The sequence below is a fragment of the Engraulis encrasicolus genome, chromosome 18, assembly GCF_034702125.1.
Source record: "Engraulis encrasicolus isolate BLACKSEA-1 chromosome 18, IST_EnEncr_1.0, whole genome shotgun sequence".
Classification (NCBI taxonomy): domain Eukaryota; kingdom Metazoa; phylum Chordata; class Actinopteri; order Clupeiformes; family Engraulidae; genus Engraulis; species Engraulis encrasicolus.
Genome location: NC_085874.1, coordinates 34,305,793 through 34,331,979, shown reverse-complemented (window position 1 = coordinate 34,331,979; position 26,187 = coordinate 34,305,793). Strand labels below are relative to the sequence as shown.

The 26,187-nt window shown below is 42.0% G+C and overlaps 1 protein-coding gene across 1 annotated transcript; it reads right to left on the bottom strand.

Moving 5' to 3' along the window:
* Nucleotides 1-127: 127 nt before the first annotated feature.
* adam17b (ADAM metallopeptidase domain 17b) lies at nt 128-24,397 on the bottom strand. The gene is made up of 19 exons (XM_063223488.1): nt 23,984-24,397; nt 23,463-23,595; nt 23,057-23,190; nt 22,574-22,662; nt 21,224-21,413; nt 16,166-16,293; nt 15,312-15,398; nt 14,217-14,327; nt 13,439-13,583; nt 11,890-11,981; nt 10,420-10,572; nt 9,208-9,407; nt 7,865-7,968; nt 7,441-7,575; nt 6,041-6,174; nt 5,035-5,113; nt 4,325-4,413; nt 3,830-3,886; nt 128-3,128 (listed from the first exon to the last, which is right to left on the bottom strand). Exons 1-19 carry the CDS (start codon nt 24,063-24,065, stop codon nt 2,628-2,630), a joined length of 2,643 nt encoding a protein of 880 aa, XP_063079558.1. The 5' UTR covers nt 24,066-24,397; the 3' UTR covers nt 128-2,627.
* Nucleotides 24,398-26,187: the final 1,790 nt, after the last annotated feature.

The following is a 26,187-nucleotide window of genomic DNA, read 5'->3' as shown; positions in this document are numbered from 1 at the left end:
GGGTGTTTTATATTACTACTACTTTGTCCATCATGATCACTTACCATTTCCTCATTTCATACGTTGTCATTAACAACATCAATTAATTATTAAATAGTTTTAACAACATGCATCTCGTAGTCAGGAAGAAATGAATGAGTTTTATTGCAAAAGTCACACACAGTTGATACAAGAATACTTTTTTCTACTGGCAGTGCACATAGATATAACACTTGATCTTTTGTTTGTAAGGTATTAACACTTAAACTGCTGGTGAAGACTGGAGAAAGAAACTGGTAAATTACAGTAGACTTATCAACATTTTGCCTTGTTAATGGCGAGAGAGCTAATCAGAAGTGACTGAATGGCTTAGTCCTCAGCTTATGTTATACGTAGATAAAATGTTGTAAATAAAAACACCTGTTCAGAGATGACGTTTAAAAGTGTGTGCATGAAGTCATTGGTATTCCTCGTATCAAAGACAACTATTGTTTAGTTTTGTGTTTGCAAATGTGAAATGAAAATAATTGTCTTGAAAGTTTAGAATTGGGGTGCAATGTGTAAAAAACCCAAAACAAAAACAGAAGTAGTAATTGCAAGTGAGTCGCATTAAACTAAATTAAAAAAAATCATGTAGAGATGTGGAGCTATCAAAACAGAAGGAGGACTTACACACACAATTTAGAATATTGGTGGGAGCCAAGCCCTGTGCATATCAATCTGTCAGTGAGTATATGAGAAAAAATGTTTGCAATCTGACAGTCTGTGGCTTAAGTGATATGATGAAGAGTGAAGTTGATAGGCTTGAGCTATTTGATTTAAGGCACTTGTAATCCTCTTGCCCTGTTAAGCACTTCTCCCATCAGTGCTTCACTGGAAAAAATACCCCACTTGACAGTACTAAAAATCTATATCCAAACATATGATTGTCGTTTCGACATGCAAATTATTTATATGGCTATATGAATATATGTCTCACTGTTGCCATGGGGCAAATACAAAATAAATTATTTTTTCTCTTTACATACAAGGCACTTGTAACAAATAATTTACTTTAAATCGGCAATGAATCTGACAATACACAAGTAGGTTTGTGAAACACGATATCCCTATATTGACATTTTCTGTAAACTCTTTTAGACTTGGTCTGAGTAATTTGTTCTTGTCCCATTGGTAGGCTTCTCCCTGAATTAAAAAAAAACTGCTGCACAGTATCCTTTGCTATCATAATAACAGATTATGTTTTTTCTCCCATCAACAAATACCTAACAGTTGCAGAAAATATTGCAAAAAAAAATCTCACAAAGGAAGAAAAAGTAAAATATTTTCTAAATAACACATCCATCCATTTTGGATGAGGTACAGCTAGCATTGCACACTGCGGTAAAATCAGAAGTACCTACGTTAACAGAGGATACAGTAACATTTGTGCCTGCTTCTTACGTTCAGGACTCGACACACAGCTCCTCATCGTGTTTCAGTCTTGGAAATAAAGGGGTGCTGCGAGACATTTCAGGGTTCAGTGAAAGAATTGAACTCTCAAAAATAACAATAACAATAATGAAAACAATATCAATAATATCCTAATTTGTCCTTAGTTTTCTCAACACTGAACCCTTAGAATTGAAATCTGGCGGGGCACCCCTTTAAAAATATGTAAAAAAAATACAGAACTCCCTGTTATAATAGCAGAGGGCATATCAGTGCTTGTAGCGTGGTTCATACTATGAAACCGCCAAAGACCTTTCATAGTCATCTATTAGCTGAGTGGCTTACAACAAAAGTCTTTTTGGCAATACCAGCGTTTCAAAAGACAGGTAAAAAATATCTTCCCCAAAAAATATATATATTGATAAAGTTTTAAAAAACACCATAGTACTATAATCTCATGTCCAATATAAGATTAGAGGTTAGTATTCTCAAAGGCTCATCGTCTCCCAATTTGCGCACAAATGAAATGTGTGTTCTGCTGGCATCGTCTGAAGTGACAGAAAGGAGTTATAAAGCATGTGTAATGCATTATGCATGTGTAATGTAATGCATTATGCACATGTCCCTACACTGGTATGACAACAAGCCCCGCTTGTTCCTCTACTCTATATGTAGCTTTCAAAGTGAGAAGTCCGCACACTTAAAATCCTTCTTCACTTTTTTCAACTTCTCACTTTGAAAACTACAGTTGGCCTTCGTCCTGCACCTTTTCCTGGGATGTGCACAACCCTCTCCTTCAACTCCTCCACTATACAGTATGTACCTTGCTGAAGAGTTCAGCTGTCTCACAACTGTCAGGTTTCCATTTAACATAGTCGCATCGGTACTGTGCATTCATCACAATTCGGCTGATTGGCCACATGTAATGTAAATGTCAAGTCCTTTCTATAGACACCTTCTTAAATGAACAACTAAAATGTTTGTGGAAATTCTTCTATCAAAGAGTAAAATGATTGACAGTTTCTTAAAAGAATCACAAAGATGTTGATGGAAACCTGGTTTCGGTCTGCCTTCTTCTATCCTTGGCTGCAGTAGCGACCAAGATTTCTTCAGTGTTATCAGTTCAGATATTGTTTTCTCCCTCTCCATCACCTCCCTCCCTCCCTTCTTCTATCTTTCCAGTTGCCACGCACGCTCATCTCTCGTCAGTCAGTCAGTCAGCACACTGTCTCTTTACTGCTGAGGCGCGTTTGCCTCTGCAGCTTAAAGGACTTGGCCTTGTCGCTACGCGGCATCGCAGCTCCCCCTCCGCTCCTCGCTGGAGAACCTCTGCTGGTCAGGTCCTCAAAGGAGCGCGCCGGCCCCGCACCGCCACCACCTCCTCCTCCTCCTCCCCCTCGGCCCGACGAGGAGAAGTCCTCCTCCAGTACCTGCTCGTCCAGCGGCATGGAGTCGTAGCTGGGGTCCTCCTGGATGGTGGCCATGATGCGGGGGGGCCCGTCGCCCACGGACGTGGCCGTGGTGGGGGGGCAGGAGGGGGGCCCCCCTAGTGGGCCGGAGAAGGGCCCAGGTCCCAGGATGGGCGGGGTGCTGGTCTGGAGCGGACAGGAGGCCAGGAAGCGGGGCGGCATGGCGGACAGGCCCAGTGACATGGCGGAGGGCGGTGGCTTGAAGATGCGCAGGGAGGCCGAGTCCAGACTGCTCAGGATCTCAGCGTTCTAGTGTGGGGAGAGCAAAAGAGATGCTCACAGATCAGGGCTTGACATTAACTATTTTGCTTGCCGGCCACAGTGGCTAGTGGTTTTCCCAAGTCACTAGCCATTCAGCTATTCTACAAGCCACACATTTTCTTTATCATGAGCAGATGAGTGAAGACGATGAATGCACAGCTTTCTACATGGAAATAAATCAAACAAATACAGAGTAACTGAGCTTTTTCCTAAATACAAAAATTTGATACACCACGGGCAAAGTGCAGACTATAGACTATTCTCATATGTCAAACCATAGAACAAGCCACCTGCCAAATTGGCTAGTGACATTAAAATTATTACCAGCCATAGCCAAGTTTTACCAGTATTTTGCAGGTGCCAGTGTCAAGCCCGGTCACAGATGTGTAATTAAGGACATGCACTACAAAAGTAAATCCCATTCACCAAATTAAGATCCTTGGCCATGATAACGCGTCATATCAAACATAGTGACGGTGAACAGTACTCACACTGGGGTAAAACAGAGGCCTTGATAACGTGTCATATAAAACATAGTGACGGTGAACAGTACTCACACTGGGGTAAAACAGAGGCCTTGATAACGTGTCATATAAAACATAGTGATGGTGAACAGTACTCACACTGGGGTAAAACAGAGGCCTTGATAACGTGTCATATCAAACATAGTGATGGTGAACAGTACTCACACTGGGGTAAAACAGAGACTTGGTCTTCATCTCATACTGCTGGTCCAGTTTCTTGTCCTGTAAGAGAGCACTGGTCAGTCACAGCATAACAAGTTTTCTCTGATAATATGCGAACAACATGCGACTCGATAACAGAGTCAATCTTTTCTCTCTTTTTTTCATGTTTCCAAATTTTCCCAGGCTAGACTGACTGCGGAAATCACACTGCAGCACTATGGGCAGGCCCGGGCCATAGTACCTCCAGTGGCATGCTGTAATAGTCATTGAAAAGTTAACTACCATAGTACTACAATACTACGACATAACACAGGACCTTTAGTAATGAACTCCCACTTGATCATTGCTATTCTGGTAACAGCAAATGTATAACGTTGTGTGTGTCTTATGGGTTAATACGAGCACTATTACTAAAATTTCTTAGTGTACTAAAATTTCTTAGTCATCCCCTTAGATGCAGCAAAGGGGATGAGGGATAAGACATAGAGCACCACTTACCACACAGTGCACCAGGATGCTGAGAGGGATCCAGAAGAGCAGGGAGAAGGCGATCACAGAGCCCACTATGTTATCCGCTAGGAACTTCCCTACAATCGCCAAGGCAGACAAGCAAACATGGACAAAGCAAAGCGACATGAATGTTTCAATCGATTTTGATTCGCTGCTACGACCTGTCGACTGTTGAGCTGTCAGAGTGGAACACTGGACTCATTTAGCATCTATGTGTCTGGTGTCAGTGGCAGCTGGACAGTCAACAGGTCGTTTTATAGACATCATGAAATAAATGTTTAAAAATACATACAGTCATCATTCAGAAAAAAAATCTATCAGCTTCACTGAACGAGTTGAATGTCAGTTCAGGATTCTGAACTGTAATCAAATATTATACATAACTACAGTATTTGTAAAACTCTAAATCAACAATATATAGGGAAACCATTAACGGATATATATGATTCTGAGGCGCAAAACTTGCTGCAAGAACGGCTACAAGAACGCTGCAGTTTTCGGAATGAGGTGATTACTAATTAAGCAATACTTTTTAATTTCATAGCATAAAATTGTTTACAACTTGAAATATTCCACAATATGGCTTGAAGTTCACTTTAGTTACTTAATGGATGCTGTGGTACAGTGATGATTGAAATACAGTAGAACACACAAAATAACAGTCACACAAGATTTCACCATTTTGACAAGCAACCTACCAAACGTGTTGATGTCAAGTTTGTCAATGAAGTCCCACAGCCTCTCGATGACATCCTGAACCTGCTTCATGCATTTACCCTAAAACATGAAACACAAAGAAGAACCAAGTTTACCTTCATCAGTTCATACTAAAGGTGCACTGTGTGATATTTGTATTAGCTTATTTCCAGAATTCATGCTGCCTTCTTGCACCAGCAGTACCTTTTTGTAGAACAATCATATATCTTCTTCTATCATACAGACATTTTTAATACACTTTCATCTGGAAAAACGACTTTTGAACCAGGAGATATGACTTTATACCCCAGAGATCACCATATTGTATTGTACAAGGAACATTATAGAGTAAGTGTGTAAGTGTTCTATAAAAAATGTACTATTGTTGTGACATATACTGTATATAACGTCATATAACATCAGTTGATGTAATGGCATGTTACTGTCTTGTAACATGGAAGAAGCGCAACAATGCTACAATTACGGTTTTAATGTGAAAGCTGATGAAGGTATGACTGACCGAAACGTCAGCTTTCACATTAAAACCTTGACCGTAATTGTAGCAGTGTTGCGCTTATTCTATAATTTCCAAGTGATTTCCATTGAGACAGCTGCACCTGCAAACAAAGATTCAAGGTGTGCGGGCCACCTCCCCCATTCTACTTACTGTATTGTAATATAAATTTATGGAAAAGATACACTTAATAATAACACTTAACTTGACGCCGGCATCATACGTATGACATAAAAGTGTCATAACATTGTCATAATGCAGTCATGCATGTGTCATAAACATTATGTCAATGTCATAAACATTGCATGACTTTATCTTTGAGTGAAATTCGGTTATGACAAAGACAGGCTTGACAATGTCAACTTTTCATGGCCATACAATGTTTATGACATTGCCATTATATTTATGACTCGTTCATGACATTATTATGACACTGTTATGTCATACATATGACGCCGGCGTCAAGTAAAGTGTAACCAAAGACAGTGTCTCACCTTGCCGTCGCAGAAGCCCACGGTACAGGGCTTGCCCTTGCGGAGGTACTGGAACTGCTTGCTGCTCTGGTAGCGGTAGGGGGTGCACACCCCATTCTTGTTGCGGCAGCACACCTTACACGAGTTCTTGGTCTCTGGCAGAGTGGAAGACAAACATGTTTTTAAACAGGGGTGAGAGTAGTTTTTATGTCTTACCGGTGCTATTACATGTTTTTTAAATTAAACTGACTGTTTTCTAAGTCGGTGAATAGAGATGGAAAAGTAAAAGTGTTTCCAAATAATATCGTACCCACTATTGCGGCTGATCAGAGGGAGGGGCTATTCTGCCCTACAAAACAAGAACGCAGTAACTCTGAAAACTGCAAACTGAGAAAAAAGGCTTCAAAGTTTCCTATGTGGCGCGACAACTGTGTTGTCGGTAAAGTGGTGGTGACACTTCCTGGTCATGCTTTTTTTAGGATAGAAATTTAATGCACACAAAAAAACCTGAAAAAACAACATTTATGTGTCTTTTAGCCACAAAAAACAGAGTTACTGAGTTCTTGGCTGGTATTACTGCCACAAAATGGAGTTACTGCATTCTTGGCTAATATTACTGTCTACTCCCAAACCATTCCCATTGGAAAGTGCAGCAGTAACTCACCGACTTACTGCGTTTTTGTTTTGCACGACGTAACCTTTAATCCAACACCGCAGTAACTTTTTTTTGGTCATTTTTGCACTTTCAAAATTATTTTTCTCTAAAACGGGACGGTGTTGGACCACCATTTTTTGACACAAGACAAATGAGGTAGTTTAAATCCCATTTCCGATATTACAAAAAAAATCGACCATTTTGAGTTACTGCGTTCTTGTTTTGCACGGCAGTATTTACCATGGCAGTTGATCAGAGAGAGGGGCTAGTTACCATGGCAGTTGATCAGAGGAAGGGACTAGTTAGTTACCATTGCAGTTGATCAGAGAGAGGGGCTAGTTACCATGGCAGTTGATCAGAGAGAGGGGCTAGTTACCATGGCAGTTGATCAGAGGAAGGGACTAGTTAGTTACCATTGCAGTTGATACGTGACGTTTTCCATGTGCGTTACGCCAATTTGTGGGAGAAAACAGGCAATGCATGTCAATTGGTGGTGTTGGGGGAAGAATAACGGAAAGATAAGGACCTGTAGACGAGTGTTGTTCACGCGCAACATGCTGAAACCTTGTTGTGTTGCGGGCTGTTCAAATAATATTGCCAAACAGCCGTGGTTTAAGCATGGACTGTGTTCATTTAGGCTAGCCGATGTAGCATGTAAGTTAATGAGACATTCGGTTTGATTTCCCCCATAAAGGGGCGTAACGCTCATTTACGAGCAAAGTACCCGCATGGCCGTTCATGAATATCAGAGGGAGGGGCTAGTTACCATTGCAAGCACAGGGCTCCAGCTTGGCAAAGGCCACACAGAAGGGGATGCACTCTCCGTCCTGACACTGGCCATTATCCACACACACCGTCTTGTCGGGAGCGTTCTCTGGAGGGGGACACTCACTGCTGTCACCTTGAGGAGGACGAGGGCGAGGGCGAGGGCGAGAGAGAGAGAGAGAGAGAGAGAGAGAGAGAGAGAGAGAGAGAGAGAGAGAGAGAGAGAAAGAGAGAGAGAAAGAAAGAGATGAATATGTGAATATAAAAAAATGTGGAGATACAAACACACACATAAAGGGACACAGAGACACAGAGGAAGAGAAACTTCAGTTGATACTTAGTAGATAAAACACAAAGCGTTTCATGCATTGTTTTTACACATAATATGAAGGCTGAATAAGGAAGTAAGCATGCGAGTGGCTTACCGGTGCAGTAGGACATGCCCGTACAGGTGGCATTGATGGGCTCCTGACACGCCTTGCCCTCCACCTCGTACATGCAGTCCTGACAGCAAGCACTGTTACGGTCACTACAGGAGAGGAGAGAGAGAGAGAGAGAGAGAGAGAGAGAGAGAGAGAGAGAGAGAGAGAGAGAGAGAGAGAGAGAGCGAGAGCGAGAGCGAGAGAGAGAGAGAGAGAGAGAGAGAGAGAGAGAGAGAGAGAGAGAAAGAAACATACAGCAAAACTGACTTTCCCGAGGCATAGTTTGCAGTTGCAAGGGTCAATTCTATTCCACTTGAGTCTGCTTTCCATTCTTCTCTAAAGCATTGGTGCTGTTCCCTTCTACTTTTTATGGTACAATGCAAGCATGAACATACAATTAATTAGTTTTAAAGTGCTGTGATTCATGTTACCAGATTTAATGCACCCATTCTTTACACTTAAAAAAATATCAATATTGATCATCAGTCTTTGAAAAACCTGTGTTTGTATTCATACTTGGATTTAAGAATATGAAACAGATTACCATCAATATCTTTCAAATAATCTTCAAAAAACATTTTTCCACAATAACATCATCCAGACTGAATGGTCAGGTGTATTTGAGTGTTGCACCACAGCACCCCCTACTGTATTTTATCTTATTAGATTCTACTCCAGGCACAGTAAAATATGCCGTGTTCATTCAACACTTAGAGTACTCTGGGACCAAACATACTCTAGACGCTGTTAAATCAACTCTGTAAGTGTTCAATTAATTAACACTGCATTTTTACTGTGTGTTTGAGATTGTGTTAGATCTGGTCAACCTCTGTTCCATGTGTTGGTGTGGCGGACCTGCACTGAATTTATTCACAGTGTTTGATATTGTGTTAGATCTGGTCAGCTTCTCTGCTGAACACAAGTAAAGTGCAGTGACTACATATTTTGTTAAAATTGAGTTTAGACTGAACATGGTCTTCATAACACCTCCTTTTTCTAGGGACAAAGTCTTGTGGTCCAAATGTGTTCAGTTCTAGAGATATTGCTATCTCGAATTTGCAGCAACTACTGTTTCGAACCTAATACCAATACTTCAACGGTCTTTTTCTCAGTTTCAATGCTGGTGTAGTGAACTACACTTTGCTTTTGTAGGGCAGTTCTGTTCCATGAAGTAGAGTAGAGTAACTTCATTGATCCCAGAGGGGAAATTCAAGTGTCAAGTAGCTTACATAAATACAAATAATGCCCACATGGACATTTAAAGACACATATAACACAGGTAATAGTCAGGGAGTGGGGAAAAAGAAGAGAGAGAGAAAGAAAAAAAAGGTGTCGGTGTGGCGGACCTGCACTGTTTCCCGGGCCGCAGTTTGCAGCTGGAGGTGCAGCAGGGGTCGTGGCTGAGGTGCAGCAGGCCCGGGTCGCACTCCTCCCCGTCCTCCACGCGCGAGTTGCCGCACACGCTGCTGTTCCTCACGCGGAAGCAAGATGGCGCCTTGGCCTTCAGCCGCTTCAGGATGGAGATCTTGCTGCAGTTGGAGAAGAGCTGAGCACCATAGGTGTCAAAAGTGAAAGTAAAAGTAAACCCATGGTGTAAGTAAGTACAACACTAGCACATGATATTACATGGCTGTTACACCATTTACGCCATTGTACTTAATGAGACAGATGGACTGCGCTGTTACTGAAAAACACTAAAAACCCAACAAGAACCCACCTCGAACATTATCCAATCAGCGCAGAGTTAGCTGATCGTTAGACAAGTACAAGTTGCTGAGTGCTCCAGTCATCCCTGGGTCTAGTGACTGTGAAGTAGCCCAGCTTGTCTTGTTTCATTTTTACTTTTACTTTTATTTTTGACACATTTGCTGAGCACAGACACAGGTAGGCACAATAAAAAATACAGTGTTATTTCAATGCTTAGAGAGTACTCTGGCACCAAATACACTCTAGAGGATGTTGAATTGACAGTTGAATTAACACTGCAGTTTTTACTGTCAAGGATGTGGAGAACAGCCTGGCTCTCACGCAGACCCTTCGTGCTTCGTGCATCTTCGTTAAACTTCATGAGCTCGCACGAGGTAACAACCATCGTGAGAACCAGGTTAGTGGAGAACAGCTAGTTATGTAAGAAAGAGGGAAAACAAAACCAAGCTGCAAACGGGTCTTTAAAAAACAATACATAGATGAATAAAAGTGCTGAATTCAAACATGCTTGATAATTGGTTATGAAGCAATAATTAGATTTTTCCCCTCATTAAAATTAACCTGAAATATGATATGGAAATATAATATGAAAAAGATGCCTCTTGAAGCCTGGACCACTTATTTGCTTTGATAAACGAATGGCGGTCAAGTTTACGATGCCAGAGCCCTGCCGTGGCATAACGGTAGGGCACTGGGTTACTACGCCGACAACCTGGGATCGATTCCAGAGCGTGTCCTTTGCCCATCCTTCCCCATCTCTCTCTCCCCACTCACTTCCTGTCTCTCTCACACTATCCCATCGCAATAAAGATTAAAAAAATAAATAAAAAAAAAAGTTACGATGGGGGTACCTTGTTGTTGGAGTGGTCTCCGCTGACGGCGATGGGGTACATGACGTACTTCCCTCCCTGGTCGTCTCTGGGGGCGCAGTAGGGCACGTCGTCGGGGTCGTGGACCGCACCAAAGTTATGGCCCAGCTCATGAGTGGTCACCAGGTCTGCTTCCTACGACAGGGAGGAAGAGACATTTTTTTAAAAAAATATATATAACTTTTTTAAAGCATTTTTTGGGGCTTTTCAGCCTTTATTGGTTTTTGTGAGACAGGACAGTGGAGGAGAGACAGGAGGCGAGTTGGGAGAGAGAGATGGGGAAGGACCGGCAAAGGATCCGGACCGGGAATCGAACCCAGGTCAGACGAGTGGTAAACGTGTGCCCTACCATATCAGCCACGGTAGAGCCAGGGAGGTGGAGACTTTTGAGCTAAACGTTTGCACACTTTACAGGGTATTTGCTTCTAGCTCACTTGCTTGTCTACCACTCGCTCATTGAACGTTTGCTAAAGTTCTCGCTGATGTAGCCTCTTACTGCAGATGGGGTCACCGGCGGGCCTATTCACTATTTACTGAACATACTTAACTACATCATAGTAACATTGCTATGACAGTACAGAGAGCCTGAAGTAATAGATAACACATAGCCATCACAATTTTGGTGACAGTAAGGTTAACATAGGCTCTGCGCTAAGGGGTTAACTGTCACTGGAAAAGCGAGGAGTTAACTGTCAATTAACTGTCAATCTGAACTCTCCACATCGCTTTGCTTGTACTCTCCTCGGCTGTCCAGGTCTCGCATCGCTGGGACACATAAACCTTCTATTGACTCTCACTGAGCAAGTAACACATAGCGATGTGTGTGAATGCAGCTTCAGGCTATTTAAAATGCCCTTAATGGACCATTTCATGGTCCAAGTAGTGCCCATTACACGGTCAACAACTCCCCAGCCCACTCCCCCACCGCAGAGAGAGAGAGAGACAGAGAGGCAGAGAGACAGAGAGAGACAGAGAGACGCACACAGACTGGCAGACATACGGCCAGACAGCCAGACAGATAGTAAATACTATAGACCAACTACAAACTACAGACAAACCCTCGACTTATAAGGTGGACTGAAATATTTTGGAGGTAATTTAAGCTAAAAACACTGCTCAAAACAATTTTGTGCTGCATATTAAAAAATATATTCTATTCAAAGCATGATGGCACAAAAAAAAAAAACTTTTCAAAGTTTTCCATTTCCTGGTATAATGATTGTTGTAATGTGGCTTTTCTCATTTGTTTAAAGGTGCACTGAGTTACATTTGAGCAGTTTTTCCCCAGTGTTCATTATTCATTATATAGTAAATATTCATGATCAAATTTTGCAACAGGCAGCAGAGTTTCAATGAGCAGCATAGTTGCAATACCTTATCTGGCCACCAACCTACACAGTACACCTTTCACACACCGTACAAAAGCCTGGAACCTAGATGAACTGACAGTACCTTTGTTAGTATGGTCTTCCCATAATTCTTGGTGCTTGTGAGTCCGGTGTTGAGGTATATGGATTTCTGATCAGATGAGGAAGGACTGACCTCTATTCGAAACAAAAAAAGATGGACTTTTTCAGGAAATGAACATCATGCAATGTAGACGTGGCATTGAGGAAACACTTGGAACATTAGAAGCACATACAAGTACATACACTAACATTAGGAATCCATACTGTACATTAACATTAACAACATACTATATAAGAATGTTTATATAAGGTCAAGGAAGATTTTCGGCAAATAACTGCAAATATCAGGAACACAAACACACTTGGCCGTTACAATGTTGGTGACAGAGACTCCATACAAAGGGGTTAAGTAGTAGCATATTATGACTTTGGCCTAGGGCTGCTTGATATTGGGAAATTGGGACACGATATTTTCATACAATATTGATATCACAATATTTGCAAACCGATAATTAAAAAAAAGAAAGCCGTTGCGTGAGGCACACATATCAATGTATTACTTTCTCAGTTTGATGGGCGTTCATTCGGTATAGTCTCGCCTACTTAATTCATTTGTCTACCGATGGCAGTTGCATCCTCAATAATTTTTGAGCGCATGCGCCCTCAGATCCCTGTTTGAACCAAACAATTCACTTCCATTCAGTAGCTTGAGAATAGTTATAGGGAAACACAGACAGGGTGCTCTGAGTGAGTATAGCTTAGAGCTCTAGCTGCAAGTCAGCTGCGCTAGCAGTGGCTCACGTGGAGGGGAAGGCTCTGTTGCTGTCTCTTTTAGCAGCAGAGGCAACTAACCTTAATATTGTTTATGTCGATATTATGAAATTTGCTATCGATACACTGAAATATCGTTATCACGATATAAATACGACATATTGCACAGCCCTACTTAGGCCTTCGCCATTCTGGAAACAACTACAAAGTTATAAGAGGAGCCTGTGTCTTAGAAGCTGAGTTGTAGAATGTGCACTTTCAAAATATCACATGTAGCTGTAACAATGGAGTTTTTATTTTCATTCACATATCATGTTTACACGTAAACGGATGAAAAAATATTCTCTAAGACAATAAAAATATCCGTTAAGACACAGCGTTATAAGTTTGCTGTTATCAGAATGGCAATGACCAAGTCGTACATGTAGTGCATTACTAAAGGCCCCGTGTTAAGTCATAGTAGTACAACGGTAGTTAACTTTTCAATGACTATTACATGGAGCCACTGGAGGTACGGTGTGCATTGCGCAACATTTGATCTGGCGCCTGGAGCTGCATGATGCAACATTCAGGCTCATGGGATTTGAGAGAATTTTATTAAAAATCTTGGTATGTTAGAGATGAATGAACACATTCCAATGCAAGATCAGGGTCTTAGCGTTTAAATGCAACTTACTGCATGTTTTGTATGTGCTTCAGAGGCTGAGATATTTAGGTTTTTATAGGCTCTTAGAAAGGGCTTAGGCATTCAGCAGCCTTTTTTGCAGGTGCTTTAGGCATCAATGGGTTAAGAGACACTAAGGCAATAAAGGAGGTCTTACTCTCGGAGCAGAGGCCGCCAGGGAAGCCCTGTTTGGGATGGGCCACGTACGCCAGGCCCAGGGTGCCCTCGTCAAAGTCCTGGTAGGTGAAGAGATGCGCCAGGCACACCTGCGACGCGTTATCTGCTATGTCTCTGCTGAATTGCTGCATCAAGTGGGTGGACAACAAAAAAAAAACACAAGAGTTAAAACACAGATTGTAGCATTAATTCCAGGACACAGAGGTTCGAAGCAGCGCTTCCAAACCCTTTATTCGAAATTAAATGTGGCACATGAGACTGGTTTACCAGCCTAATTGTAAAAAGCTAAAGGCATATAACCTCAATATAAATGCTGGATGAATGCAGATAGGTCAAGCAACAAAGGCAAACGAACACTTCTAGAAAGAGTTACAATAAAACAATACCAGTACGATTTTGTGGGTGTGTAACTATAATGGAGGTCAACTAGCAGCGTGTGGCGTGGAACGTTGGTAAACCTCCCTCCCGAAACCTCAATACAGTGCGGTGGCGTTAGGCTATCGCACCGGCCCTTTAGCTCAGCGCGCTCGACCGCTCGTACTGTGCCTCCCATTCCCAAACCGATGTAGTTGACAAGGTGGCAGGTTCAGGGCCCCAAAGGGGACGAACCGTGCGGGAACACCTCCGTCACATAACCTTAATCTTATCTTTAACTTAATTTGACAAGCTCGAAAATGTCAACTCCAGATTGAAAAAAAGAAGTATATAAAACACTAAACATAAATGTTCCTAAATGTTCATAAATAATCCTGCTGTACCTCCAGGAGCTTCTTGACGTCCCAGACGTCTTTATCCTTCACTGGGCTGCCCTTCATGTTGAAGTGGAGCTCTCCGGGGGCCACTGGCGTCGACTCTTTGTTGATGATGATCTACCAGCCAGATGGCCACGGAGCCCACAGGAAACAAAAATGTACTTCACAATCGATTACACGACAATATCATTGGCTATGTCTAAATGACGTTTTTAATTCCGAATGAATAATTCCGAATTAAATAGTTCAGTCAAGTTTACTTTGATCTTTCATTTAATTCCGAATTGTGAAGTGTTTACATGACGTTTTCAAAGCGGAATTAAGCTTTATTCAGAATTACAGGGAGTTAATTCTGAATTAAATGTCTCGTGTAAACGTAGCCAATGTATACACCACATACATATATTTTACAATTGGGTATATATGAAAGTGATACATGAAAATGGCAATGATTGTCACATTTTCATTTATTGAAAAATATATTGAATACGTACTGATGAATATTTCTGAAGATATTATAATATTCCAATATTTTAGCGATACACTGTTTTGTGAAGGAAAGGCCTTCACAACACCACCAACTGTTTGAATGTCTGGTTGAGTGGCTTGAAATAGTTTGGAAAAGTTTTTTTTGTAAAACTTGTTCAAGATTCACATAACAGTGCCACTTGTGTGGGGTTGGTGCTGTAACTACATCACAGCATTCAATGTCATTGTAAGGTATGATGATATTCAAACATTATTATTTACCAGAAAAGTCAGGAATGGTTTGCTTTAGTATATGTATTGTATGTGAATGTCTGAGGATGTTTATGTGTCTATGTGTGGAAATGGTGTCTATATGTTTAACAAATGAGATGTGTACTACAAGATCTAACCTGATGGAACTGAACAGTCTGATGTGAAACCAAATATCCCTATGGGGCAATAAAGAATCTAATCTTTCAATCACACACTCATTTCCAAAAATAGTTATTTCCAAGAATTCTAAACAAGTACTAAAATGTATGTACTACAGTAATTAACTAGATGTAGTCAAGTTATAGTATATAACTAACTGGTAGTAATCATTCTCAGTAAGTATGACAAAGCACTCCTCACCTGCTGGATTTGAACGCCGTATCCTTTGTACTCTTCATCCCAAGATGTATTCCTGTATATGTCATCAACACGGTCAATCAGCTCGATCTGAGAAGAGAGAAAACACACCTTGGTATCCCAGCACTGTAGCAAGCTCTTGACCCATCATCTTCTTTCAAACTCTACAGAACCTGGTGATTGAGTGGTTAATTGTGTCATCATGGCACAATCCCTATGAAAGAACAACCTACGCGTCTAAATGACATCCCTTGGCTTGTCTGTGAGTGAGTTCAGAATGTGTGTTGTTTTCTGCAGGCCTAGAGAATAGGACTTAAAACCTTTCTTATGACAGGACCCAGAAGAGTGGGAGCTGTGGGACAGAATGAGTGGGTGAATGGCCCTAGAGACATAGGTCCCTCGAGACATAGGTTCCACGAGATATAGATTCCTCAAGATATAGGTTCCTTGAGACATAGGTTCCCCACCCCTGAATGTTTAAGAAAGGCTGAATGGGAGACTCTGAGGCATGCACTATGAAGCGCTTTGTAAAACGCTATATGAATGCAGTCCATTTTACCAAGGGCTCTGTGAGGTAAGGGAGGGTGTGTGTGTGTGTGTGTGTGTGTGTGTGTGTGTGTGTGTGTGTGTGTGTGTGTGTGTGTGTGTGTGTGTGTGTGTTGTTCTAAGGGCTGTTGACAGCTTTGACTCGACCCGGGATAAAATAATCTAAAAGGGCCTCCCTCTAAAAACATACATACAATACAATGTAATAGGGACCCAATTCTGCCCCCCCCCCCTTTTCCACTGGGCCCTGGACAAGTGAGCCCTTTATCCCCCCACCCTCTCTGGCGGTGGGTCTGGTTGTCCTCACTCACCAGGTAGTTGAGCGTGGTGCTCTCCTCTCCGCGGCCCATGTGCTTGAAGAAACGATAGTCGGCCACCAGCAGCAGAGGACAGGTGTTCACACTGTGGTCGTGCACCTGCCGCGTCTCTCTGATGTGCTCTTGGGAGGTGATCAAAGGCAAACACACACACACACACACACACACACACACACACACACACACACACACACACACACACACACACACACACACACACACACACACACACACACACACACACACACACAAACACACACACTGTCATCAAGTCAAAGGTACACTCATGTGTCACCTCCTCGTCCACATTGTAAGCACGTCAAAGGCCAACACGCATCACCTGAACACACTATTGTCTTCAAGTCATCCACAACCACGCAAACAAACACAAAGATAAAAACCTCTTCAGCACACAGAGGCTTCTCTGTCCATTTAACCCATTTAAGCCTGATGACTCGTATGTGTTGTTTTACCTTTGATGCCTGGAGACACATATACTACGCTGCACTCAGGCTCTTGACATTTAGACATTTTTCATAAAAATGTGCGTATGTTACAACTGAATGAACACATTCTAATGCAAGATGAGGGTCTAGGGGGTTTAAATGCAACTTGTTTGATGTTTTAATGTGCATCAGAGGCTAAGATATCCCACAATCTGAGTGTAGTTGCTTGTTGTTCCTGGAAAAACGAGTGAAAGGCCACATTGTCTCCATGATACTGCAAGCCAAAATACCCCCCCAACCACAAACACACACACACACAAACACACACACACACACACCTCCCCAAAATGACACCGACTACAGAGCTGGAAATTTTGCCAGCAATGTTTTCCATGATGCTGCCAAAACAATTGCCCAAAACCACAACAATGTTTTCCATTTTAATGTCCCTGCTACTGATCTCAGAGTTGAGGTCACCCATGACGACCATGGATACCAGTACCTAGTACTACCTCTACTACTATCAGTAGGGGGGCAAAAACATACGCACGGCACTGTAAGACATATTTTCACTTTGGGATTGTTAAAGTAGCAGTCCAGTACACTGTGTAATGTGTTTTGTGTAATGTGTTAAGTACGTATATTGTATAATATGTAAATGTTTCTTAATTTCCTTCGGCATTGATGAGGTAAGTCTACTACTTTAATGTCTGTATAAAAGTATATATATATAAACTTTATTACAGGCTCAGGGCCCAATAGGCAGACACACAACATATACATAGAAATAGAATGTGCAGGAAAAAGAAGAAATAATAATAATTAAAAAAAACAAAAAAAAACAGCAATGATGCCAAAGCATATACAAACTATGTCATGACAGTCTTAAAAGGCAGCTATACCAATGTTTCCACATATATGATTGGTAACGGACAGAGCTATATCTGGCACTTGTGAGCATCATTATAATGCAGTTTTCAGACTTATCCAAACGGCACATGAACTTAAACATTAGGTTCCTCAGGAGAGCCTGTAAAGTACATAGTCCTGAGTCACAAAATAGTTTACTAGCACTGCAACTCCTGGGCTTTTTCAGCAATATCCTTAGGCAGTCATTATATGCTACTTGGAGTTTACGCATTGTCTCTTTTTTATAGTTGATCCATAATGGAGCTGCATACATAGGGCTACAGTAGGCACGAAACAAGCTTACTTTCACATCATCAGGACAGTAATGAAATTTTCTTACTAACATGTTAGCTTGTGCATACAACATTCGTCTCTGCCTATACATGTCAGCATCATCCTCCAGCTTGTCAGTGATGATGTGCCCAAGATATTTTATACTGCTTGATACACATATTGGTTGCCCTGACAGGTAGAACGTTGGAAAAGGCACTTTATGATCCTCCTTGGTTCTACATATCAACACAACACTCTTTTTTGCATTGTACTGCACATCAAACTCGACCCCATACTCAGAGCACACATTGAGTAGCTGCTGAAATCCAACAGTACTAGGGGACATGATAGCAAGATCGTCTGCATACATCAAATGGTTTAAAACATTGTTCCCTATCAGACATCCTGTCTTACATCTCCCCAGTTGTTTGGAGAGGTTGTCCATGTATAGGTTGAACAGTGCTGGGGATAGAAGCCCCCCTTGTCTTACACCATTGCCTACACTGAAAGGGGAGGACAGGCTGTTTCCCCATTTCACCTGCATGTGTTGTTTAGCATACCAGTAAGCAAGAATACGTATAATACATCCAGGCACACCCCTAAGCATGAGTGTATAAAAGTATATATATGTGAGGATATTGTTTAACATCCTGAAAGTAAATATTGAAAAGGGAAGTGAAACAGATGCTGTGGGAAGTGTTGTCACAGCTTCCTCTTACCAAGACAGAGTGCATGAGGGTGTGGTGCTGGTTGCTCCCAGTGTGGTAATGACATTTAAGTTATCTTGAAAGTTATCCATCATATTTAGACATTCAGTATTATTATATAATTTCAACATCATACACATGCATGTGGACAGCAAACTTCTTACAACCTCATTATGTGTTGTGTTCCAGGTTTACATTTATCACAAAACCATTTATTTCTTTTGGGGCCAGTGGCAGTTTGTTACACTCGACACCAACACCACACAACACACAACCCTTTCTTCATACCACAGTGTCTGTATCAAACAGACAAAACGCTTAATGCACACAATTCCTCCTCTGGACCGCACTCTAAGCTGGAAAAAATACTACGATAGTACTACACTACAATGACAAAACAGAGTCTATAACATACAGTACATAATAATATACGTACATTAGGACGGTCATTGCCCACTTTGTCATTCTAGCCCACTTAATGCTCATTAATAGGTTAATGGACATTGTCTCAGGTTCTTGTGCCGATATTGCACACATTTGACCAATACCAATACCTGCTCTGGCCACCAGCCTACACAGTGCACCTTTAAAGGGACACTGTGCCATTTTTGGAAATAAGCTTATTTTACACCTCCCCTTGAGTTAAATAATAGGGTTTTACCGTTCTCCTGTACTTTCAACTGTTCTCAGGGTATGGCAGTGCAAATTTTACCTCCATGCTAGCAGTTAACATTGAGTCCTATGAGACCAGCTCGCGGCTAACTGGTCTCATAGGACTCAATGTTAACTGTTAGCCAAGCCCGTTTCTAGAATTTTGGGGGCCCTAGGCAAAGGGGTTGTTGGGAGCCTGGAGGGGGGGGGATGTTCTGGGAAGCCACGGCGCATGGGACCGCTTTTGGGTGGCACTTCAGTCATTGTCACATACCATTACAACATGTCACAGAATACATGTTAACCTAATGGAATGCAATCTACCTGTAGTTATTATAATATCCCTATCAGTTCATTTTCTGAAACTTCATGAATAAAGACCTGGGCAAATAAAGCCCATTCAAATAGTCTCATGATTTCATGAAGTAATGTTCTGTTGTGTAGGCCTACAGTAGGCTATGTAACCTGGCCTATCTTAACATCACATGAGAATATGGTCCCATTTTTGACCCACCAAAATCATGATCTGCATTGCAATCACAAATAAAGAATTAGGTTTAATCTTTCCAACCACTTTTAAAATACAACATAGGGTGCAACATTTGTGAAAAGAACTATTGACTCATAAAACAGCAGAACAGTCCAGAAACCCAAGGCTAAACTAATGAACAGTTACAGGCACAGTGGCGGGTATGGGGGATGTGATATTGGTAAGCAAGAATTCTGTAACCAAGCCAAGGGTGTCTCCCCCAGACGAGAATTCAGACAACCTCCTTCTACTCCTTCAACTTCCTTCTACTCAGTCATTTTTCTTGCACGCTGCGTTTTGTATTGCGTCATTCACCCCACGAAATGTTTGCGTTGTAATACCATTACTGTACAGCAACAACTCACATTCAACACAATAACACATCACCGCAGCGCAATCATCATTCCAGAAAGGGTCTGGACCAGGTAATATTCTGGTAATAAATGAAGTCAAACCCCGAATACATAACGACCACACGGAACAACCACCTGCGTTACTCGTGATTGCAGTTGTGACAGGGGACAAATATTAACCAAGTGCCCTTACCTTAAACGGTGTCTTGACCGCGTAGAATGTAGGCTACTATCCCAACCTTTCACTGTTATCCATGCGTTATTAACATGACCATCGTCCACGTTCCACCTTGTAATCCACATCATAGCTAATAGCAAGAGAGGGACTGTTGTTGTGCTACAATTTGGCGATTCCTCTCAGCTCACTTGTGTGACTTGTGTTATATCTGAAATATTGCACATTTGACCACATCCAAAACAGTTCCGCTTCGAGAAACGGCGTGTTATTGAACAATCTCGAGACGTTTGCCAAGTGCTTGTTACAGCGGATTGTGAGTGCGATGTCACTGGCCTGGGAAAGTTTGATTGCAGTAGGCTACAGACAGTAATATGTTGTCTTCGAGATAATTTGTATTATCAAAGCAACTGGTTTGAGCCAAAATAATGTAATGTAAACTGGCGTCTGTACAACATCATCTGAGAGAGATATTTTCGCTTTCTTTTCAGTTTGTATTTGTGAATGATTTTACGCTTTCGCTGCCAACCAATTGGAAGGGGGCCCCCTCCAGCTGGGGGTACTTTGACTATACTGTCGTCGATGCACTTTTCGGCACTTTACCTCACGCTGTCGCTGATGCACCAATTTGAAGGGGCCCCCTCGAGCAGGGGGCATTAGGGAGGCGCTGTTGCTGCCCTCGCAGCAGAGCCGTTCATACAGATGACAGTGGCTCATTATAAGCTATTTAAAATCGTCATTGCTGTTGAATACAAAACATGTCGTCCGTGGGGGCCCTAGGCAAATGCCTACTTTGCTTACCTTAACGCAACGGGCCTGCTGTTAGCTTGGAGGTAAAATTTGCACTGTCATAACTAGAAAACGGTTGAAAGTACAGGAGAATGGTAAAACCCTATTATTTAACTCAAGGGAAGGTGTAAAATAAGCTTATTTCCAAAAATGGGACAGTATCACTTTAAGGGCAGGACTATAATTATAGCACCCTAAAAGAGATAGCGCCGGGACTGACCTTCCTCCTGCTGGTCGTCAGCGATGTGAGGAAGCTGCAGTCCGGCGGGGAGGAGGTCGCTGGAGCTGGCGCTGACGTAGCCGCAGACTTTAGAGGAGGCCAGCCGGCTGATGTTGCGGATGTCTGCAGAGCGGTAGACCAGCAGGCGGTCATCGGCGGTGGAGGGGGACGTGGTGAACCGCCACAGGGGCTGGATGAGGAGAGGAGGAAGAGGAAGAGGATGAGGAAGAGGAGGAGGGAAAAGTCACGAATCTGAGAGAAAGAAAGTTGGATATCTGTGACATTGTAAACTCGCGAAGCTGTGAGAAAAAAGTGAGAAACCGGTCATCTCCCACTCAAATTGAGCCATTGAAGGAAACGTTCGTTTTATGGATGTCTGTCAAACAGCAGGCATCACTCAATCGTCACTATCGGTACAGACACAGATGCATGTTCGCACATTACATTATCGAGGCAAGTCCATTGTGTTAATGTAGAAGTTAATGCAGAAGGCATCAGCAGTGGAACCTTCATCTTGCGAGTCTGTTCTAAATTTTCAACAGTCATTACGTTTGTGCTCACAACGGACTCAAAATCGCATCAGATCCCTTCATTGGTGTGGTGCAGGCAGTCTCATTCTAATTGTAAAAGTCTGACAAAATCATTATGTCCCGAGGTGGCTTAACCCATTTTAGGCTAAGCCCTTTTTGGGGAAAGGTGCCCTCTTCCTATTAAAACCTAAACATCTCAAACAGCTCAAATCTCAAGAAGCTGAATGCAGCGTACATGTCGCTCCAGGACACAATGGGTTAATGTATTATTGCTCACGCTACCCTTGACTTGTCAGTACCCGGTGATGCCACATTTTTTGGCTCAGCCCTTTCTGAGATATGAGCTATTCTAATGGAGGCAGCGTTTGTTTACATTTTTTTTTTAAAAATGAGCATGGGCCTACTCCAAATATTTCCCTAAAGGTAGCCTACCACTTTTTGCTAGTTGTCTGCTGATGTTGCATAACCTTTTGGGAAAAAAATTAAATGTTTTTTTTATTTTTATTATTATTTTTTTAAATGTAAACAAAGCGCTGCCCCCATTACAATGACCAGGATCTTGGAAAAGACTGAAGAAGGGGAAAAAACTCAGGTACTGACAAGTCCAGGGTAGTGTGAGCATTACAACTGCATGTTGAAATTGACTGAGGTTATCCTTTAAAGCCTGGTCTGTCTGGCAATATCCTTGTGACATTGATGAGCAATGATGTTTGGCATTGAGCCACACTGGTATACAGACACCATGCCCTTCACTCTACTGAAGGACGACCTGAAAGACAAAACATTTAGCCAAAACACTAATCCACCGCAGATGACATACCTCAATGTTGTACTCCGCATCATGGATAAGGATGTGTGCAGAGAAGTCATTGTCATCGATGTGTGCCTGGACTCGAGAGTGCTCCTCCCCTTCAAATGTGACAAGTACCCCATATGACACAGGCATGGAAAATAATCGTACAGAAGACAATGTTATATACTGTACACTTCTGGTAAAAAGTTTTCCAAACCACTGTCTCCGTTTTTCCCCATGATAACTTTTTCCAACAATAAATTGCTTATCTGTCGTATGCATTAATTTCAGAGCATGACACAACAATGAACTGATTTTAAACCAAGTGAAATTGAAACCGAGTAAGCTGAAATAAGTTTAAAAAATAAGTATGGTGGAGGAAATAACATTTTTGACCGGTAGTCTGTCTCCTGTTAACATGTATGTAAGTGATAAAAGAACCCATTTCTATGTTATAATGGGTTATGTATTTGCCGGGGGGAAAAAACAGAACAGAGGTGGGGTATTCACCGATGACATGGCCAGTGAAGAAGTTCTGCCGAGGTACTTCAAGCAAATTCTCATTCCCACTCTCATCCATGACCACAGCCCGGAAGTCATCAGTAAACAACTCCCTGTTGGTTGTCAGGTAGAGCCTGAAGTGCCTAAAAAGAACAAAAAATGAAATAAAAGGGAATGTTTGAAATGGTGTTGACAAATAGTGATGATGGGGGACAAATGGCATGACAGACATTCTCGGAAAATATAAACAGACAAGAGAAATGACCTTCATCAGCTGTGACAACACACAAAAGTAGGCCTACTTGATGGGTATACTATTCAAGTAGCTACAGGAAGTGGTCAGCCTACAATTAGATAGCCCACATGTGTCATCATTTAGTAACTAAATATTATCAAATAAAAAGGTCAGACAAACCTTTGAAGGGCTGTGAAACTGAGCAGTCTCTCCATATGCGTGTGCATCTGAACGTCTCGCTTTCGCACCGAGTGTTGCTTGAGGCTAGACATGGGGAGAACCTCAAAGTCGGACAGCATGGAACTGAGCTCGCCTGCGGAGGTGTCACAGTCACAGGTGGTCAACATCAACAACACAACAGAACAAAAGAGTGTAGGCTACATAAGGTCTACGCATACCGTCTGTGAGGAAATATAGAGTAGACCATTGTATGGATGCGGATACAATGGATGCTGAGTGAACCCATGGATAAGGAAAAGAAGAACTTGCAGAATGGACTCAAGCTAAAATTTGCAGCAACTGCAACTGGTTGTAAGCCCAACATAGGCTACCAGCCACAGTACATTCGTGGCTTACAGTATGGCAAAATCACAGTTCATAACTCACATGGCCATTTAAAAATAACTTGGGATCTATATGTTGTTGCGCCTATGCGTAATGGGTAGCCAATAACATTTGTAGCCGCTAATCGAAACACTTACCTAGTTCATTGTCGTCAGCGTTGCTTCGAACAGCATCAGTCATGAAAAGTGAATAAAATGCGACGAAAACAAATAGATCCATGATGGCCGAGCCTGCTTTATCCCCAACAGTTGTTACGTGATGTCCACAGGATTAAACAGCCTGTTTCAATCAACATCAACATCTGGATGCCATGATAAAAAAACCCTGCGAAGCGAAGTTCGCTTGTTCAAGGGCCGACGCGCAACAAAGACGCAATGAATGAAGTTGAATAACGAAACAAAGTAACCGAGTACATATCGCAAGTTTCCCCTTTAACTTCTCAGCGCTCGTTAACAAAAGTTCAGATCTAAACAATGAGTTGAACTTAGGGAAATTTCAAGCAAAGTCGACACAGTCCAGTCCAGGCACGAGCAAGCAACTGTATACCCGGAAGTATTACCCAACAAGAAAAAAATGTTTTGGCATGCGTGCATAAACCTCGGTTGAAATAGCCCAAAGCGCACGGCAACCGCCTATATAGGAAATAGACTGTTGATAATCTTATCTAAGGAAACTGCGGCGAAGAAATCGCGGTAACTCAGTCGTGAACCATATTTAAACAGGTAGAAACATACTCAGGGTTATTTAGAATCTCTTGGACAGGCAGAATTCGGCACAATGCATTTATCTAGGGCCTATTTGTAATGCTTGCCTGGCCATACCCATTTTATTCCCATTGCATTTGTGGTCAACGCATGATCTAATGCAGTGAACTCAGATATGACTATAACACAATAACTACATTTTTACTGTATATCCTACACTCTGTGTGTGTGTGTGTGTGTGTGTGTGTGTGTGTGTGTGTGTGTGTGTGTATGAGTGTGTGAGTGTGTGTGTGTGTGTGTGTGTGTGTGTGTGTGTGTGTGTGTGTGTGTGTGTGTGTGTGTGTGTGTGTGTGTGTGTGTGTGTGTGTGTGTGTGTGAGTGTGAGTGGGAGGGAGAGATCTGACTTTGTGAATAGCCTAATATAATAATATGTATGGTAAATGTAGTATGTGCAATGTTGTGTGTAATGTCTTTGTGTTTTTTTCTGTATTTATGTATGTAGGCCTATGCTACTGGACACCTTACTTTTTCTAGGGATTAATAAATGATAGCCTACTCCCATCCTCCCACCCAAAAATGGCTAAGTCTCAAATATGTGCTTTACAAAATGGGTAATTTATATACTGTATTTCAACAAGGCTGTTATAATGGCTACACGCAATGATTTCACAAATACACAATAGTGATCAAAATTTCATAACTTTTTCACTGGACAAACCAGCATGTGCACAGATCTACGATGAAACACACCCATATGGGCACTCGTCTAACATGCGGCCGATCCGGGTTCGATTCCCTGCCCGGGTCATTTGCCGACCCCTCCCTGTCTCTCTCCCTATTCGCTTCCTGTCCACCTCTCAAACTGTCCTGTCAATGAAGTCGTAAAAGACCAAAACATCTTTAAAAAAAGAAACACAACCACATTATTATAATACAAGGAGGAGTGTGTGTGCCCTTCAAAAGCCCCATTGGATTGTGACCTTAAAAGGTCATAACTCATTACATACAGTACACGTTACTGTTCGAGAATCGTTGCCTTGGTTGAAGGATGAAGGCGTAGCCTCTTAGTGCAGATGGGGTCGCTGGCGGGCCTATTCACTATTTGCTAGAAAGACTCAACTACATCATAACAACATGACATTACTGACAGCCTTATGTACCAGATTAAGACATAGCCATTACAATTTTGGTGACAGTGAGGTTATAACATAGTCTCTGCGCTAAGGGGTTAAGTTATGGAGTTGCTATTGCTGCTGGACTGCATTTTATTACAAAGCAGAACAGATTAGGAATGAAGGAATTGCCTTTTTTTGCTTCCTGCTGTCTGGACAGAGACTGTGACTTAAGCTCCTAGTTCTGAGTTGCTGAGAGACAGGCAGACAGACACATGGTTTGTTAACCAGGAAATGTGAAAAAGTGTAAAGATGTGTGTGTGTATTTGTGACTGTGTGTGTGTGAGAGACTCTCTGTGTGTGTACAATTGCTTTGCATACAGATATCTATCTCTTTCGTACATATCTACATGTGCCAAATTGTTGTTGTAGTTGCAGAATAGGCAACACTGACATCAGTAAGACTATAAGCTAATAGGCCTTGGGTTCAAAAGATGGTGCAGCTAAATAGTGCACTGTAGTTAT

What these genes read in the sequence shown, in the direction of transcription:
- adam17b (XM_063223488.1), bottom strand. Translation starts at nt 24,065, where the DNA reads ATGGATCTATTTGTTTTCGTCGCATTTTATTCACTTTTCATGACTGAT. An exon ending in TGGCGGCCTCTGCTCCGAGA is followed by an intron (nt 11,982 to 13,438) that starts GTAAGACCTCCT and finishes TGTTTCGAATAG; the next exon opens with AGGTCAGTCCTTCCTCATCT. An exon ending in TGGGCTTCTGCGACGGCAAG is followed by an intron (nt 5,114 to 6,040) that starts GTGAGACACTGT and finishes TTCATGTTTTAG; the next exon opens with GGTAAATGCATGAAGCAGGT.